Here is a 17,884-nt window from a genome sequence, read left to right on the forward strand (position 1 = left end):
CTTCGCATTATAATCTCGCCCAGGGTCTCGCTGTATGTTGCTACGCCAATGGCTAATGATCCATTTCAGGTGCAACAAACTACACACAGAAATGCATAAAAGGGTTCTTTATCAGCTGCAGTTCCGTGGGATGCACTGAAAACGCATGAATTGAGAATATCAGATATGTACTTTTCAAATAAACCAATATTGTACGTTTAACTATCAACTAATACACCAAGAGTGCTTCAACCTCTAAATGTTCATTCAATGAACAACAACTTGAATCAACTTCATTGATTTGGTTTGTTTTACTTCCCATTTCTGTCATTTTTGGCTAATAAGATGAGAATGATATGATGAAACTGATGAAGGGACATATACAAAGAACACTTATTTATATCTCCTATCGATATTTTTCGATATGAATAAGTGAAACCAAATATACGATAAAATTACAAACCTTAGTTGGCAACACTTCCGAACATTCGTTGCCCACTCTTGCCAGATAACGTTTGGATCGTGGGAGAACAGTTTTCGGGACCAATATCTGTGCAATACCTAAGCTGAGGACGCTTCTGACAGCAGGTGAGTTATGTTGGAGTTACGTAGCCTAGTTCTACTTTGTTTTGAAGGAATTCGTAAGTGGACGTGGTGCAAAAGAGCTGCAAGGCCATTCGAAACATCGATTATGTGTAAAAGCGTGGCTCAAGTGGGGGAAAAGACGTCTGGTTTAAAGCTGTCCGTTACCGGCACAAAACACGGAAAATTCACGGTTCTCTGCTACAGACCGGAAGCACGCACCTGTAGTACAATGGGATGTATAAGTATTACCAGTAAATTGCCCGATCAATATTTTCATTCCTTCATCTTTACGTGTTAAGTGTTTTTAAGAAATGAAGTTGTACGAGGGGGTATCAAAAAGTTTTGCCTGTTGAGGTATAATTTGTTTAATAATGGAAAGATTGAAACAATGAACATACATATAGTTTGCCTGTAGTGTCCTCTACTCAGAGTTACCCTTACACACAGTTGCCATCACGTTCGATGCATTTGTGCTAACGTTTTATCCAGCCCTCAAAACCAGTTTAGAAAAATTCCGCAGAACACTCCCTGCCCCACTGTTCAGAGCTGTTTTAACCTCCTGTAGGTCATCGAATCTCATGCCACGAAGCATAGACTTAGCTCAGACTTTATGGTGTCCCAAACTCTCAATCATTGCATGTGCTGACCAATAGGACATGTGCACTGCATCAGAAATTTCCTGCGTCTATCCTCTCGAATGAGCTCATCATCCCTGTGGCGGTTGTCGTCGTCAACGACGTTGATGGCCTGCCACTCCTTGTCATGTCCACACTTTCGGTTTCTCCCACTTTGAACTTAACTACTTAAGTCTGAGCTAAGTCTGTGCTTCGTGGCATGAGATTGGATGACCTACAGGAGGTTAAAGCAGCTTTGAAACGGTGAGGCAGGGAGTGTTCTGTGGAATTTTTCCAAACTGGTTTTGAGGGCTGGATAAAACGCTGACACAAATGCATCGAACGTGATGGCAACTGTGTGGAAAGGCAGCTCTGACAAGGGAGGTTATCTAAGTGTCCCCCTCCGATTTCCATGAAACTTGGCAGGTGTATAGAGGGGCCCTAAGGAAGAAATACGGGTTTTTTTGTTTCGGCTAAAAAACTGTTTTAGGGGGCAACCCCCTTCCTCAAATATCAAGATGAGGACAAATTGAAGTGGGGATCTGATATCCATGAAACTTGGCAGGTGTATAGAGGGGCCCAAATGAAGAAATACGTGTTTTTGTGTTTCAGCTAAAAAAAACTGTTTTAGGGAGCACCCCCCCCCCCTTCAAATGTCAAGATGAGGAAAAATTGAAGTGGGGATCTGACCCCGAAACCACGTAAATATGGCATAGGAAGAAACAGGGGCATAGGGTCCCGCTATACATTTGCCAACTTTCATGGAAATCGGAGGGGGACACAGGGGTCAGATCCCCACGTCAATTTGTCCTCATCTTGACATTTGAGGCGTGTTTTGCCCCCTAAAACAGTTTTTTAGCTGAAACAAAAAACACGTATTTCTTCCTTTGGGCCCCTTTATACACCTGACAAGTTTCATGGAAATCGGAGGGGGACTCAGGGGTCAGATCCTCGCTTCAATTTATCTTCATCGTGACTTTTGAGGGGGTTTTGCCCCTTAAAACCTTTTTTTAGCCGAAACAAAAAAACACGTATTTCTTCCTTTGGGCCCCTTTATACACCTGACAAGTTTCATGGAAATCGGAGGGGACACAGGGATCAGATCCTCACTTCAATTTATCCTCATCTTGACATTTGAGGGGGGGTTTGCCCCCTAGAACAGTTTTTTAGCCGAAACAAAAGACACGTATTTCTTCCTTTGGGCCTCTCTATACACCTGCCAAGTTTCATAGAAATCGGAGAGGGACACTTACATAACCTCCCTTTGAGTAGAGGACACTACAGGCAAAGTATATGTATGTTCATTGTTTCAATCTTTCCATTATTAAACAAATCATGCCTCAACAGGCAAAACTTTTTGATACCTCCTCCTACTCATGCTAGTGCCTGCAAAGCATTTCAACTGCTTTATTGATTTCTCTTTCAATTCTTGAAGCTGGCATCTCGTAAAACAAAGTTAATAAGCAAGCATAATAATGAACACTTTGCTTGATAATACTCTACTGTATTTCCACACAGGTTGAGTGCAATACGCCCACGAACAGGATTTATATCACTTCTTGTCTATAATGTTATGATTTCTACACGTGGCTCGTTGGAAAGAAAGTTGAAAAAAATAATGTACAAAAAGGAAAATTCAAATCCCAGTGTACGATACCGATAACATGTCAATCAGGATTGTTAAAAGTCCAGGAAGTTTAAATAAATCAATTCCGGTCCAAGAGAGAAAATCACAAGAGTAAATGGGTTCTGGACCGTAAAGAACCTTCTTATGTTTAAAGTATGTCAATTCGGTCCAGGAACCTTCTTTTTCCGTATTGAAATGAAACAATACACAACTTGGACCGAATGAAAATTGTGCGAGGAAGAAGGTTCCAGTCCTGCAACGGAACCCAATAGAAGCCATTAGAATTCATGGATTCCTGAACCTTTAACAACCCTGGTGTCAATGCACCTGGTAATGTCCGCAGAAACTGGGCCATCTCTTCAAAGTCATGTGGTGTTTGCTGCTACGATATTTCTAGAACCATAAACCTACTCTGTGTGAGCTGTAAGATCAATGCAACTGTAAACAAATGCACGTGGCTTCCGAGAAATCCTATTGTTTTTTCGTGTGGCAGCCATGGAATATTGCGTGTAAGAATATAGTGCATGTGATATAAAGCCACATCACTCAATGTAGCTGCTATTTTGAAGTTGTGGAACCTTATACATGAACTAGCACCAATATATTCATGGGCGAAGGGACACCAGTAAAGTATTGATTTATCATAAAGTCACGTGGTTTTGGTTACAATAACTTTGTTCTTGCAGTGGATGGAGAATAGAATAAGACAAAGCGTTGACCATTCACAATTAACGCTGATGAACGGCTAGTATAAATATAAATAAGCATTAAAAGCTTTCAAAATAGACATGCAAATAGACACAAAGCTACTTAAAAACACTGCCGGCCACAGAGAGGGAGGGGTGAACAGTCCCCTGATTGACCAGCTCCTCACCTCCTATTCTACGCTATCACCCTCAAACGAACAAGAAAAAATATGTGAATATTCGCTCTTTAAGCTCAAATATTCATTTTTGCATTTCAATCAGGTGAACACTAAATTCGACGACCCCCTCTGCCTTCCATTCACCATTCATTTGTTTTTGGTGCCATAGTCGTAAGCACGTTGGGGGCAAAGGGGCAGTTACCCCCCTATTTTCCCTTAGAACTTTTCATCGCCGATAATAAACAATATTATATTCTACAAAAAAGAACCAACAACGATGAATCATTTTCAAGCCAAACAAAGTTCCAAGAAACGAGGGGTCATTATTTCTTACGTAATTGGATATAATATGTGATGTGTCCTTGACAAAGTGGAGGTGTTTAAAACTCTTGTACAACTGAACAAAGACTATACAGAATAGGATATTTTCGAAGGCTGTAGGAGTCTGATGTAATGTTGAACCAACTCATATGCTATCCAATATTATAAATAGTATATGTGCATTCAATTCGCAGCCGCGTATAGTGGAACTTTTAGTTTAGAAGAGCCTTGATTAGATGGAAAAATTGTTTAATAATCAGGCTTTGCCTCTCAGTGTGAGTATAACCAATTGTAATTTCACGAACATTACTAACAAATCATAACTGAAACGAATGTACAAGCGTAATTACGCGTACAAAAAAAAGCCCGTTGTTGCTAGTGTATCGAAAAAAAAACATGAGGTCATCTACACCGGCCCAAGTTCTGATTGTTTAATTCCGAACTAATCATGGCATATACACAATTTTTACATGGTTTGATTTTTATTTATGTCTGTTAACACATACTTGAGATTCTTAGCGATTACTTACTACTTGTTTTCTGGAGATCGATTTTTACCAAACGTGTACTCTCATGTGATTCTTTATTTGCGAACAGCCATTCGTTTACTGTTCGTGGGGTACGAAGGGGTATTTCGTCGATAAATTCTTTCGTTGTTAGGTTAGGCATGCGGGTCAGGTTTAGGGGAGGGTTGTTAAATATCCAGGAATTTTAAATGAATTCAATTCCGGTCCAGGAGAGAAAATCAGCAAGCGTAAATGGGTTCTGGACCGTAAAGAACCTTTTTGTCTGTAGAGTATTTCAATTCGGTCAAGGAACCTTTTTTTCGGATGAATTTAAATACGGTCCCGTAACCTTTTTTCAATGAAACAATACGCAACTTGGACTCACTCTTCACTTTTGCCACCAAACTATGCTAAATCTTTTTCTACAAAAGGAATGTACTGTCTTTGCCCCCCCTCCCCAGTTTTGGCACCATGCCTCCACCTCCCGGTTTTGGGGCCCAATCGCCGCCAAATACGACAACATACATTGTATTTTGAGGCACATTGCAGTGGTGCCAAGTATTCCCCGCCTCTTCCTTAAATATCGGCATAGGTTTGGCACTTTCTGATAACGTCTCTGTTCAATGCCTGAGCAGAATTTCTTGCCTTAGGGTTTATACTGATGGAACAAGGTGTTGCCCATTCTTATCCAATATAATTTGATTGTAAAGCAGGGGTATAGAGAACAAAGTTATTGAGGGTGTCTGCCAGTCAAGAAAGTCATGGAAGTCAAGAAAAAGTAAAAAAGAAACAAGTAGGTCAAGAAGTCACTAAAAAGGCAATACATTATTCTTGTGGTCAAGAATTTTTGCTATCGATTGGTTGATTTAGTATATTTTACTTCACTTTTTTCTGTCTCATTGGCTAATCGCGAAGATGAGGATGAATGATGGTAAGATAAGATGGATGAGTGGATAGTCATAAACTTATAGGGATAACCGACACAAACCCCACATAAGATTATACTGGCTGTAAGTTCCAGAAACCAAAGCCTCGCTTGTCTGCCAAACACAATTCAGGATGCATTAATACGAAAAAGCAGATCTAATTCTCTTCTTAAATCAGCTTCAGTTTTCATCTAAACTGGCCCTTTGGTAGGGATTCTCATTAAATAAATATTTATTTTCTTAATAAATAATTTCCAACTTTACCTAAGTAGGATCTAGAAAAGTCCAGAAAAAGTGAAGATTTCTGGATGTATTATTTTGGTAGACACCCTGTTATTGAACTAAAAACTACCCAAGATGAAACCATTTTAAATTACAGTAATTGCTGAATATTTGTTTGCCATTACAGGTCATAATTCAAATGTTGAGAGAGTACTTTCATTACCATCAGCACAACAGACTCACGAGAGAGATTATTTTTTCATAAAGTCTGTAAAATATTTGGTACTGATCCCTATAATTTCAACGAATTTGACTGTCCACTCTAACATCAATATATAGTTTGACTAAACCTGAAATTTTGATAAAAATTGTCTCCTCTGAGAAGTACCACTTAAATCAAGTAATAAGAGGTGCATTGATTACTATGATTGCAATTTTTTGAAATTTGTCATTTAAACATTCTTTGGGAAATATTTTTTTTTAAAACTGAAAAGTGTCATTTTTCAACTACTTCCTAACGTGTTCTATAGAAATATGTATTATTTATTGAGAATGTGTTGCGTCCTAGATTTTGGGACAGTATGTCCTACATTTCCCTTACAGCGATCTGGTAACCCTATGCTTGATAATATCAAACAATACATAAAACAAAAAAGGGACATTCCACGATAATAGGTACTATTCCATATAAATACCAAAATAAGTTAATCTGGAAATTAATGTTATTTGTAATTTCATTAAGGTTTAAATGTTTGTGAATGCATATTGCATATTTCACCAACAAAAACAATAGCATCTACAGCTTATATACTTCACAGACAAAAGTCAAACTTGGACACATTTTTAGTGTCACACACGTAACCCAGTTTCGTTAATGCTTTCCATGCATTCAAGCTGTCATCATACTCAAGTTTTTTGTCCATTTGTTAGCTAACGCCACAAAGTACTTCATAATTTCATTATTATGCATATTTTTATCCAATCGCATGTGTAGAACCATACATTTTATGTGTGGAAGTCACACATGTATCGCTGGAATGCCCCTAAAGCAACAAGATATGCACCTACCTTATCTGCACACTGGTCGGTCACCGACATCAGCTGTCCTTCTGTCCGTGTATTTTGGTTTGCCGAAAGTATTCTATACTCTGTCCAAATGTACGCGTTGCTGACCGTCCGACTGCCCGTTAGGTGAAACAGTACGTACAGATACAGACCGCAGCCACTCCCGATATTCGAACTTATTGCGCACTAATTACGAACAGTAGTTGCTGAAAAAGCAAGCATTTTAACTCACAAAAGAGGCTGATTCTAATAGCTGGAAATCGTGATAAATACCAGGACGGGCAGTATAAATGGATCATTCAGGATTTTACAGAAGTTCGTAGCACTTTTTCTATTTGCAAATAAAAATACAGGAAGCTTTACTAAGTTGCACATTCGTTGCATGTTTTCGGTCTGCCTTGAATAGCAACTTTGTCATGCCCAGTGAAGTGCGTTTGCGGGTACACGATAGTTACTTTGTCCGTACATTGAGAGCATTTCACACCTGTTTTCTGTAGTGTATGTTTTCCCAATGTAACAGCACATGCACAATTATATTGTATTGTAGGGTTATTCATATGTCAGTGTCACATTAGGGGAACATCGTGTGCGTGATGTATGAGACGTGCGAGTCCGAATCATGTAAGTATGGAATCAGAAACTCTCCAAGTTTGTGTCACGTGAACAGCGCATGTTGTGGTGACGCGGTTGACCGTTAGGCGGCAGCAGTGTACAATATGGCGTTCTCAGGTAACGAGAGAGCATTTCGGTGGCCGCCAAGATCCCCAGACTTCACACCTTGTGATCTCTTTCTCTGGGGATATGTGAAGGACAGGGTGTTCATTCCACCGCTTCCAGCTGATTTGAACGACCTCCGAGTTCGCATTACAGCAGCGATAGCAACGATAGACCGTGACATACTGGTGCAGGTGTGGGCAGAATTGGACTGGGCAGAATTGGACTATCGCCTGGATGTCTCCCGTGTAACCAAAGGTGCACACATTGAGCACTTGTAAGGTATGATAAACAAACTTTTTGAGATTGTCTTTCTTTTCTTATATCATTCATGCTGATATGTCATGTACTTATTTCACAATAAAACTCCGAAATGTGACATTGACTTATGAATAACCCTGTATTCAATGACATATTTAGGTAAAGGTCCAAACCTCCCCCCGGCTTACCCGAAACACCAAGTATAAAAATAAATAATGAAAATATACTTGTTGAGAATTTCTTCTATAATCAAAGAGTATTTATTTCCGCCAAGATTAGATTGGGATCATACAGCTTTGAATGACAGTACCAATGACACGATTTATGCACGTCATTGTTCATAAAAATATGCATATACTATTAATCAGGAACTATATTTCTCATCAACTGGACCTAACTGCCTGTTTTTGTTATTCAATCTTTTACCTTTCTGACATTCATTTCCTTGCTATGACAGTTGTTTTTATTGGAATTCTAGCTGTCTTAACTACACGTAAGCTAGATAATGAATACTAGGCTATCTCTATTCTTACACGTCTTTTTATTATACAATTCATGTAATAATGACAATAACAAAATTAATTTGTTCCTGTGAGGGGGATAGTATCCCCCAACTAGCGAAAATTTCGCAAAGCATTTCCCCAGCTCATTCTAACCATGTAAAACCATAGAATATAAATACATCGCAATGTTTCATTACAATTTAAATGCACTATAAAATCAAATAAATCAAACACGAAAGAAGTGGAACTATCGTTAGGAGTGTCAGATGTATTTGTGTTTATAATTTTAAGTTTTTAGGTTAGAAGTGCTATGCTTGAAAGGGGCTTTCATTTGAACATCTTTCTCTCGCTATTCGAGTGTGCATATAACCGGTTGTTATTAATAAAAAGCGACAATAGTAGTCCGAGGTAGCAAGTTTTTACTTACGCGGGCCAAACTTTGGGATCAAATATATGTTAATTGTGTTTTCCGCGTCATGGCAGAGATTTTATGCTACATATAACATCGAAATCTATTAATTAAAAAAGAATTCGACTTAATTTTACGAGGGAATATAGTCGGTCAAGAGATCCCACATAGCTTCCGTTGTGGAGTGGCTATCGTAACGCGCTACGAATAAGAGGTCCTTGGTATTTGTTCACTGTATTTGTTCCTTCAGCTATCAACAATCATTTACTCTTTTCACCGTGTTAACTTAGTGAGGTAGAAAAGCAACGTAAAGATTAACAAGGCAAATTACGTAAGACAACATGTGTAGACTTAAGCACACTTCACTCTAACATGAACATTTTGGTCCCTGGAACGGACAGTTATTTCACTGGGGACCACAGAATAATACATTTCAACCGCTGGCAAAGGAACAATAAGTTGCTTGCATCGACTACTAGCACTAATAGTACATCTAATCTGTGCTAATTATGATATCACACTTAATTTTCACTGTTAATTCGTACTGAACACTGGTAACACAACCTATTCACCACCTAACCTGCAAATCGACCTGGTTCCTTGGCATGGGACGTACCCAGTGTTGCCAAACCGGATCCGCATAAAAGAGCTAGGTTGCACCTTTACTGGAACTGAAAATGGCATTCAAGGAACGAGTTTCTTGAAGGCGCGATAAACTGCCTTTTGGGGTAATTTTAGTTATTAAGGAGGAAGTGATGGATTTGGTAACATTAACTTTAAAGTGATTAGTACAATTCTTTGTTTTCACAATCTATTCTCCGACCACCGCACCAACTGATGTCCATTCACAGTGCAGAACGGTTATTGTGACAAAATCCTGTTTCCCTGCTGGCTGCTTCGGGGGAGGAGGGCTTTTATTGTTGCCGCTTCTTGCCCAAGCAGTAGGTCTAATTGGTCGTTTGACCGCTAGGACCTTCGTAAGTAAACGCGGCAACCGATGTTCGTGTGAGATCAAAAATAAAGGTTTCCCGGGGATCAGTTGCGGCGGTTAGTGGAAATGGGTGTGCAGTTGCCAAAGTTTTGATAAAATCTGTTAAGAACTCGAAAAAAAAACTAAAGGTGTAAATGCAACTCCCCCGCCGGGAATCATCTTCATATCAGCCACAGTGCTAGAAAAAGTGGCTGGGAAGGCAGGAAGAAGGGCGAACGCAGCCTAAATACCTCTAAATATCAGGTGTGAAATGAAAATTCAGGGGGTGGGCGCTATCAGTTCACAGCTTGCATCGACAAGATTTAAAGCGAAGCCACCCGCATGACAATGTGATCCTGCTTCGTAAGTTTCTTTTATTGACAGACAGTCAAATACTAAAAGGGCTAGATTTCGAAATACATTTACTCTCGTGGAGCTAAAAAGCTCCTCTTTAGAACATTTCGAAATTTTAGAAATCAAATGACTGTGCAAAAGAACCAGTTCTGTTTCCAAAAGAGCTAAATTGGCAATAGTGAACGAACCTCGTCAGTACCTGCACAGACCTGCGCAGTAGAGAGAATAGGATACTTTTTGCTGCGCAACTTGCGCGTTGAGCTGAACTTCCCCGGGCAAGGCTTGCCCAAGGTCAAGCGCTCGATGCGCACATGAAACCAAAATAAACTTGGGGGAATTTTAACATGGAAAAAGTACTGTTATCTGATTTGACTTTTCGTGCACTGCACTTCGACACCAGTCCCAAATTACTTTTTAGTTAAGTTTACGGATTGCACAAAAATAGTATATCTCGTAACTTCGAGTACATAACTGTATTATCTCACTTGTACAATCACTATGATAGCATTCTTTTTATCAGCAATTCCTAGATGTTCAATTTTTATCGACAATTTTTTTTAAAAAAAAGATACGTATCAATGTTGCAAACACTTGAATTTTTTTCTCAAATTTCTAAGTTCATAATAATGATTACGATTGGAAACAATTTGTCGTATCAATTAGACTACTTTTTATAGGAAAGGAAGAAATACGAACACAGGTGACCGAGATGGGGGTTATGGATGTCAGAGCCCCCTTTGGACTTTATGTTCCTCATGAAAATAAAACAATATGGGAATTATTTCACTCCATTTTCTTTTTTCAAAATTGCATTCAAAATACGAATCCTCCAATTAAAAATACCTCTGTTTACCTAAGTACAGTGGGATCCATGAGTATTGCCGTGCAAATTGTCCATGACTATTTTGATTAATTTTTCTCTTACATCCTATGTGTTTTTAAGCACTGGATTTTTATGTATGCTGGTGCAGAAGTTGTCAACAGCTTGTTTTGAGTTTTCTTTTAATTCTTGAAGCTCTTATTGGGTCAAATAAAGTGCACGAACACGGTGATGGACAATTTGCACGGTAATATTCATGGATCCCATTGTACATGATATGTATATATATATCATCTGGAAGGTCAGGGAAGTGGAGGAACAAAATGAAAATTTAACTTTAATATTATTATTATTGTATTTATTGTTATTGTTTATTATTGAAGGACCTTAGTTAGTACATTCTGTAAAGAGATATTGCTAGACACCCCTATCTATCTATCTATCTCTCTCTCTCTCTCTCTGGTCTGTGTGTCTTTGGGATAAGCGTAATACCAACGCTGCATTTTCATCAGAGGATCCCAGGCTCGATCCCCGGTGGGGACACATGGGACAATGGTTTGTATCTCACCTTAAGCTGTAGGTCCAGTGCCCATTAGCCTGTCTGAACACAAAGCTGACTTAAACACTCCACCTCTCTTCATTAATACAATTATTATGCGAATAAAATTCGATGGTTCTATAAAATATATCCATGTATTTGAAATTTACAAATGTCTTAACCTTTGTTTCCAGTAATTTTTTTTTATAAAAAGACCGTAAGGAAAATGAGATGATCAATCCTTTCAGCCTTGGTTGAATTACCACTTATCATAATATTTATTATTATTATTACTACAATTTCTGGGACACTTGGACCTCTCCGAAATATATATCTAGATAATGACAGGCCTGTATCTAGAAATATATTTCGGAAAGGCCCGAACCAAGTGTCTCAGAAATTATAGTAATAATAATAATACTAAAATTAATACGTTACTATAATTAATAGGTCTATTCATAATAATATGAAAATTATATAACAAATGTATTGTTATTATTGCATGAATAGGTATATATGGTTTATAAGAATATATAACAGCACGTATTCATTGTCTAGCCTACTTGTAGTCAAGATCGCTAAAATTGGTATAAAAACAACTGTCCTGGCCAGTGCCGGATCTACAAGCCGCAAAACCCCGCAGTGCGGGTGGCCCGGAGTCAAGTAATCCTTTAAGGGGGCACTCAGCCATTGGCATAGTAGAGGGTTCGTATATGTGTATGTAAAAAATAAACTTAGTTACTCAGAGGTACAGAAACGAATGCAATATATACAGGTAAAGGTAAAGCTGAAGTTCCCTGTGCATATAGCATCGTGCCATGATGGCACATTTAGGGTATGTGGGCCCCACATATTTTCGATATCATCCATCTTGGAGGTGATGTGATAAGCACCACGCTGCGGCTGCCTTTACCCCCAACCTCCCGGATACCATTTGATTTGAATCTGGTTGAGCCATACAGCCGCTTTATGTGGGGACAAAGCCGAAAAAATTCCGACCATAGGTCACCCACCCCGGCTTTCCCGCGCGGTAATCAGAATAGAGTCAAATCCGGCTGGAATTTCACGATAAATGCAGTGGTGAAGATTTTCTCAACCTATCTTTAATCATGTAAAAGTTACGACTGCATGATTGTAACAAATGTATCATTTTCCAGGTGTGAGGAAACAGTGTCATATAGATATACTATATGACATCAGCCCCTTCCCATTTAAAACCTCACTTGGAGTGACCATGTGAAGGTCATATGCAAAAGATCCTATGCAGCATTACACTCGCTGTATCGCCTTAAAAACATTTTACCGCAAGAGGTAAGGAAAACACTCGTGGAGTCGTTAGTTCTGTCTCAAATAGACTACTGTGACTTGACATATATTAACCTCAACGGTGAACTAGCAAGACGTCTACAGCGAATACAAAATGCATGTGTGCTCTACATTTATAATATCAAATATTTTGACCACCTGACCCCGGCTTTCAAGGACCTAGTATGGTTCGACCTTTCCACTCGCCGCCGCTGCCACGCTCTTACAGCGCTCTACAAAATATAGTAAACTCACGAGAGCCCTCCTACCTACTTTCTCGATTTCAACCCCTAAGTTCAGCACACACCTTTGCCACCCGTTTGAGAGACAACTCTCTGCTGGCCATTCCCTCCCACAAGACATTGTTTTATGGAAATTCCTTAACGGTCATAGCTACCAGAGCGTGGAACGACCTCCCCAATGACATAAGAAACTCTTCTTCTCTCGGCCAATTCAAATCAAAATTAACAAATCATCTTCTGGAGTCAACTTACCAGTACTGAAAACAGGGAAATAAAATTAAACCTTTGTGTACACTTGTAGAACCAACACCCACCGACTTTTTCTGTAATTTGACTATGTTTGTTGTGTGTGTGTTTATGTTTTACGTGTATTTTTTTTACTTAGTGTGTATGTATTTTTCTGTTTTTATTTTTTATTTTGTTTTTTCGAATCTTTTTCTTTTAGTTTTTGTTGTGTTTTTTTTTGTATCTTAATGTTTTTAGTTTTTATATATTTCACATACGTTTAGTTAGCTATAAAGATCAATTTATAAAATCTAAAGTAGAGATGTTTAAGTGGAAGAAAAGGCTTGTGCCTTAACTTCGCCATCCAAAATCAGGGATAAATAAATAAATGTGGTTCCCCCTAGGCCTAGCCTGTTTCTATCATGACCAATTATACCCAGCCTAACTCCTTTACTTTTTATATGGGGAGTTAAGGGACTTTCGAATCACCCTCTAGGCCTTTATATGTGACTTTGTCAACATGAGATCCACAATTACACACACACACATAAATTATATATATGTATTTATTTATTTATTCCAAGTTTCAGATACAGCACTTGCAAGGCCATTTTACACTGAAAACTAATAAATCAACAAGAACAAGTCAAGATGGTATTAGGTAAAAACAAAAAGGGATACATATAGACATGATAAGACATAAACAAGAAAACAAACAAAAGATTTACATATTCGTTCTTAGAGAAGATCGGAAAATACTTTCAGGGGCAAAAATGTCGATGTTTGAGGGTGGTTTATTATGTAGAACTGGGGCAGGCAGCCTGTGGAACAGAGAGCGCTGTATAAGGGAAAGCCTAGCGGTAGAGGTGTGGAACAATTGAGTGTTTCGGGTCGATCGAGAGGGAACTCTGAAAATGAATTCATATATTCATAAATAAATATATAATATATGTATATATATGTATATATATTATATATAGCCTGTATATTATATATTTATATACACATACACATATATACATGTAGTTAGAGGGGGCCGTTGGTAATATCTTATGGGGGCCCAAGATTTGTAGATCCGGCACTGGTCCTGGCAAGGAAATTAATGTCAAAAATGTAAAAAATTGAATATGTATTGAATAACAAATAAGGATGTTAGACCCAGTTGACGAACAATAAAGTTCCTCATAAATATTGCATGCACATTATTATAAGTAGTAGTGTGCATAAATCTTCTTTGGCACTGTCATTCAAAACCGTATGATCCCAATTTAATCCTAGCCTTCGGCGGAGATAAATAACCCTCAATTATACAACCAGGGGTATCCAGGGGGGATTCATGACACGCCTGCGTCATGCGAATTTGGGGGGGGACAAAATTTTATAGTATAGCTACCAATTCTGTATATCTCCACGCAAAAGAATCATTTCGTTTGATTGACTTGTTATTGATTTTTAGTTATTATGTACAATTTTTCTACCTACCTGTGGCTGATCGCGGCGATGGGTTGAAATGAAACACCGCCTCTTATGCCTTTAGAATCGGTTTGGAAAAAGGGGCGTTAATACAAGGAGACAAACTGTCTGACTGACCAGTTGTAATTGTCCAGTTTTCGACCTTTCCTTATTTTTGTAAAATTCTGATCTCCATACTAGTGACAGTTGCTCTGCAGAACCCACAGTCAGGGCCGGATTAAGACGAAATTGGGCCTGATGCTTCAAATCTTCCGTGAACAATAAACACAACGATGTTATAGTTACGTCACAGCGCAAAGAATAATAGTAACTGTATAATAAGTAACGCTGTGTCTAAGCGTCCGAAATTGGGGCTCCAAATTTCATTCTAAGATTTATTTTCAGGTTAATATAGAAAAAGAAAACTGTTCAGCTTTCGGAAAATTCTCACATGTTTTCATCTGGACCTATTTCAGGAATGGGCCTAATGCTGCAGCATCAATAGCACCCACCTTAATCCGGCCCTGCCCACAATGAGTGTCATAAGGAAACATAAAAACAGACTACGTTCGTGTATGGTTGATGAGTGGTTAATATCTACCTTAATTCCTTCGTGTGAGTCCGATGTTTTAAAATTGGTTCAAAAAGAGGAAATAATCAGTATATTTGCTGCAACAACTTTGCAACGTCAGAAGTTATTATCGCTTATGTAAAATGTTATTTCAATTAATATGTCTATATTGTAAACAATACCTAAAGTAGGCATACATTGCTTAAATATGTCTGTATTATATTGTTTCGCAAATTTTGTCTTACCAGAAAAAATATGAGTAAATAATTCTGTATATAGGGGGGATGGGAGAAATGTTCTCCCCTTTTGGGGGGTGGGTTAGTGCGTCACAGGCCTTAGAGGGGATCGGCACCCATATATACAAAAATGTTAAACAAGTATATTTTCATTATTTACGAGGGTAAGTCAGTAAGTAGGTTACAGACGTTTATTTTTAAAAAAATACCAAGCATTTACTCTGGTGAAAACAGTTTTATTTTTCGCGAAAACATGCAGGCTCGACCAGGACTCGAACCCGGATCTCTGGCATACCATGTCATTGCTCTAATCACTGAGCTACCGAGCCGGCCTGGCCTCGCCTGATTTTTCGCTATCGCTGTTTTACCTGCGTGGAATCATCTCTGCCAGTGCTACCGCAACGGGATCTGTTGCCTTTGAAACACAATAGACTTCGACATTGCCTGGTTCCTCCCAGTGTAGAGATGTTAATTATTGTAGATAGGGCACACACAGGAGATGTACTGGCAGAGACGATTCCACGCAGGTAAAACAGCGATAGCGAAAAATGAGACGAGGCCAGGCCGGCTCGGTAGCTCAGTGGTTACAGAAATGGCACAGTATGCCAGAGACCCGGGTTCGAGTCCTGGTCAAGCCTGCATTTTTCGCTGAAAATTTCTGCGTAGTACATCTCCTGTGTGTGCCTAATCTACAGTTTTATTTTTGTAATATCCTACATTGTATCTTCTAATAATACAACGAAGCAATACAATGGAAAGATTTGAAAGTTGTCTACAAAATCCAAAAGAGTGGAATTTGGTTCGGATTCAGGGGAGGCAGATCTCTCTTTGCTAAAACCTGGCGATAACTCTCGAAAGCTCAGAAACCAGTTCATAACTCATCTGTTTAATACCCCGAGAAAATATTCATCTTCCGTCGCCAGGCAACTCATGGTTGTGTTTTCTTCTTTTCTTAAGGTTCGCCATGGCATGTCTTGATGGATCGTGCTTGTTCTACTCTGTAAGTGTGGCAACACTGCTTCTAGGCCTTCTGTACGTCTACCTCAGGCGCACCCTCACGTACTGGCAAAGGAAGAATGTGCCTTACCTAGAACCAATATTATTGTTTGGAAACCTCAAAGATGCCATACTCCGGAAGAAAACTATGAACGCCAATCTTCAGGAACTGTACACGCAGTTGGGAACCAACAGGTATGGTGGGATATATATGATGCACAATCCGGTCCTACTGGTGAAAGATCCCGAGTTGATAAAGACGATATTTGTGAAGAACGCCTCCAATTTCCATTCCCACTCGGGTAACTTCAGCGAAGAGCATGATCCTCTTCACGCCAAGACCTTGATAAACCTTAAGGGCGAACGGTGGAAGCTCCTCAGGACAAAATTGAGCCCAACGTTCACTTCTGGGAAGATGAAAAGAATGTTTCACTTGGTTTTAGAGTGCGGAGAAGCTCTGAAAGACTATCTGGTGCAACCTGCAAGTTTGGAAGAGATTGTGGAGTTCAAGGACATCTTTGCAAAGTACACGACAGATGTTATAGCGTCGTGTGCGTTCGGGATCCAGTGTAACTCCTTCAAAGACCCCAACGACGAGTTCCGACGGATGGGAAAGAAGCTTCTGGATCCTCCAAACCTGATACGTGGAATCAAGATGTTTGTTCTTGCTTTTTTGCCACCTGTGGCCAAATTCTTCAGGCTCGCCTTCGTTCCTGATGAAGTTGCTGCTTTCTTCAGGAGGGTTGTGAAGGAAACCACGGAGTACAGGGAGAAGAACGGGGTCATAAGGAACGACTTTCTGGATCTACTGATTCAGTTGAAGAAGATGGGTTACGTGGAAGATGATGATGAAGAAGAAGAAGAATCCAAAGCGAAACAGACCGAGTACAAATTGGGTAAGTAGTAGAACCTTACTCTGAGATTTTTTCACGAGAGTCATTCTAAAGTGGCATATGATTGCATCGACATCATTCCCTTAGAAACGGAAATCCATAATTTCTGAGCCTCCCCGATGGCGCAGTGGTAGCGGCTTCTTCTTGTAATCAAGGGGTCCCGGGATCGATACCCGGTAGAGGCACAAGTGGTTCGGATCCCACTTTAAACTGTAGGTCCAGTCCCAATTAGCCTTACTGTGCATAAAGTGGACTTAAAACAACAAATCAACCAACCATAATTTCTGAAAGAAAATAAAGAGAGACAGAAATATTACAATAAATAAATATCAGCAAGTCGATGCAAGAAAGATGTCAAAATAGGAAGCCAGAGATTTATTGTGTCATAATTCATTTTTGTGTACCTCTTGACAATTGATGCACTGTTCCAATATCCTTTCTTAGAATTCGGCATCTGGCAGTCGACTGCGCTCCCAGCCTCACTGTACTGTTTATATACTGTTTTACTGGCAGCACAGAGGCAGGTGGCAAAGATCGGAATTAAGCTAACTTAGCCAGGTCAGGTTTGGTGCTGTTAGCACGTATTTCCAAGGATGCTAATGCTGTCCCTAGCCGTTCGTACTTAGCCAGTCGTAGATATGAACAACTTAAAATTTCTCAGGGCTTGCACTTGCAGGGTTTAGTA

At 39.3% G+C, this 17,884-nt stretch overlaps 1 protein-coding gene across 1 annotated transcript in view; it reads left to right on the forward strand.

The window, feature by feature from the left end:
- The first annotated feature begins 481 nt into the window (after positions 1 to 481).
- Positions 482 to 17,884, forward strand: part of LOC145996109 (cytochrome P450 9e2-like) — a 30,052-nt gene continuing 12,649 nt past the window's right edge. The window contains exons 1-2 of the mRNA XM_083132377.1: positions 482 to 567; positions 16,268 to 17,202. Of these exons, the coding sequence (XP_082988503.1) occupies positions 16,275 to 17,202 (928 nt within the window). The 5' untranslated portion in view covers positions 482 to 567; positions 16,268 to 16,274. The remainder of the gene's footprint in view (positions 568 to 16,267; positions 17,203 to 17,884) is intronic.

Source organism: Lepisma saccharinum, chromosome 12 (assembly GCF_977018435.1).
Source record: "Lepisma saccharinum chromosome 12, izLepSacc3.1, whole genome shotgun sequence".
NCBI lineage: Eukaryota > Metazoa > Arthropoda > Insecta > Zygentoma > Lepismatidae > Lepisma > Lepisma saccharinum.